The 1598-nt window shown below is 59.6% G+C and overlaps 2 protein-coding genes across 2 annotated transcripts; both read right to left on the reverse strand.

The window, feature by feature from the left end:
* Window positions 1–424: 424 nt before the first annotated feature.
* On the reverse strand, window positions 425–727 carry BO94DRAFT_480689 (uncharacterized protein; the record flags this gene model as incomplete). The annotated part of the gene is made up of 1 exon (XM_025608836.1): window positions 425–727. A coding segment is annotated over one exon (303 nt), but the record flags the coding sequence as incomplete, so codon positions are not given.
* On the reverse strand, window positions 728–1108 carry BO94DRAFT_596083 (uncharacterized protein; the record flags this gene model as incomplete). The annotated part of the gene is made up of 1 exon (XM_025616242.1): window positions 728–1108. A coding segment is annotated over one exon (381 nt), but the record flags the coding sequence as incomplete, so codon positions are not given.
* Window positions 1109–1598: the final 490 nt, after the last annotated feature.

Consider the following 1598-nt stretch of genomic DNA (forward strand, 5'->3'; position numbering starts at 1 on the left):
ATATCCACACCTCACACGTCTCCCACCGTCATGTTGGTGCACACACCCTCACTCGCACCGATATATATATACCCTACCCCCCCGGACACCCCAACGCATCCGCATACGGATGTCCACAGCCCCAGCAGACAGACACACAGACGCCTGTATGACGACGCAGGCACGTCTACACACCCCTGGGATGACCGGGAGAGCGATGACATCGATCTGGGTTGCACATCCGGACGGCTGCCAAAGCCTCACGTTGCGCGGCGGGTCACGTGATCGGGGGTGTCGCGGAGTGCCAGACTCCCACAGGCAGAGAGCGCGTGGTGCACGGGTCGGAGGGCGGGAGAGGGAGGGCGACAGCGGCCGAGGGCGGTGTTACACCGGGCCGTTCGGCCACGTATGGGCGGACGGCGGCACGCGAAAACGCCTAAGTCCCTTACAGCCCGGGTAGGGGGCGAAGTTGGGTGGCCCACTTTGTATGGGAAAACGGGTGGACGCACGGACCACCCCATACAAAAGTGGTCCCCCACGAATGACTTTCGGACACGGGAGCGTTTGCACGCATGCGACAGGGCCAAGCAGGGCCGGTGGTTCTATGTGGAAGGTGAAAGGCAGCTGATCTCAGCTGCCGGAAGCCAGTCCATACTTCTTCCCTGCCAGGCAGGTTGCCTCTCTGTGACTGGTGGCGCACAGGTCCCTTAGCTGGGCCTCGCTTCAGGAACGGGGGTAATCGCCCACCTCAGCCCGTGGTCTTCTCCTGCGCGGCCGGTGCCTTTCCTGGTCCTAGGTTCTCTTTCTTGCCGGTTGCGCGTCGACTGGAGGTTAGGAGCTTCCATGCATTTCGTATGGTCGCGCCCGTGACCCCTGAGATAGTAACAGTGTGAGTTCGAGTCGCTAGCCAGGTCGGCGCCAGCTTAATCATGCCCGGGAGTGCCCGTTGTTGCTGGGGTGTCTGAAGTCCGGGGGCCGTTCTCGGTCCCCGGCACCGATGGAGTCTGTGGATCGTTGGCCGCTGGCCAGCCTTCTTATACAGATTCCCGGGGGGAGCCGCCCTGCGGGAGCCGCTGTTCGTCAGCGTGTCCGCAGGGTCTGGACCCTCCACCCGAGGGCCGTATGCCGCAGCCTGCCAGCGCCTGCAAAGGCGATTCTGGCGGGGTCACCTGCGTGCGGACCGGTTCCTGGGGGGCTACAGTGGGGCAATTGGATGGTCATCTGTGTGCTCCCGGTACGCCGGGGGTGTCGCTGTGGCCGGACACTTCGTGTGTCCCTTCCAGATGGAAGCCTATGTAACATGCTGCCCCTTCGGGGGCTTTGGGAGGCGTTTCGGGCAGTGCTTTAACAGGTATCTGCCCGGGCGCAGCCTGCAGGAACTAGGTATCTGGTTGATTCTGCCAGTAGTCATATGCTTGTCTCAAAGATTAAGCCATGCATGTCTAAGTGTAAGCAATTTATACTGTGAAACTGCGAATGGCTCATTAAATCAGTTATCGTTTATTTGATAGTACCTTACTACATGGATACCTGTGGTAATTCTAGAGCTAATACATGCTGAAAACCTCGACTTCGGAAGGGGTGTATTTATTAGATAAAAAACCAATGCCCTTCGGGGC

Source organism: Aspergillus sclerotioniger (assembly GCF_003184525.1).
Source record: "Aspergillus sclerotioniger CBS 115572 chromosome Unknown BO94scaffold_133, whole genome shotgun sequence".
NCBI lineage: Eukaryota > Fungi > Ascomycota > Eurotiomycetes > Eurotiales > Aspergillaceae > Aspergillus > Aspergillus sclerotioniger.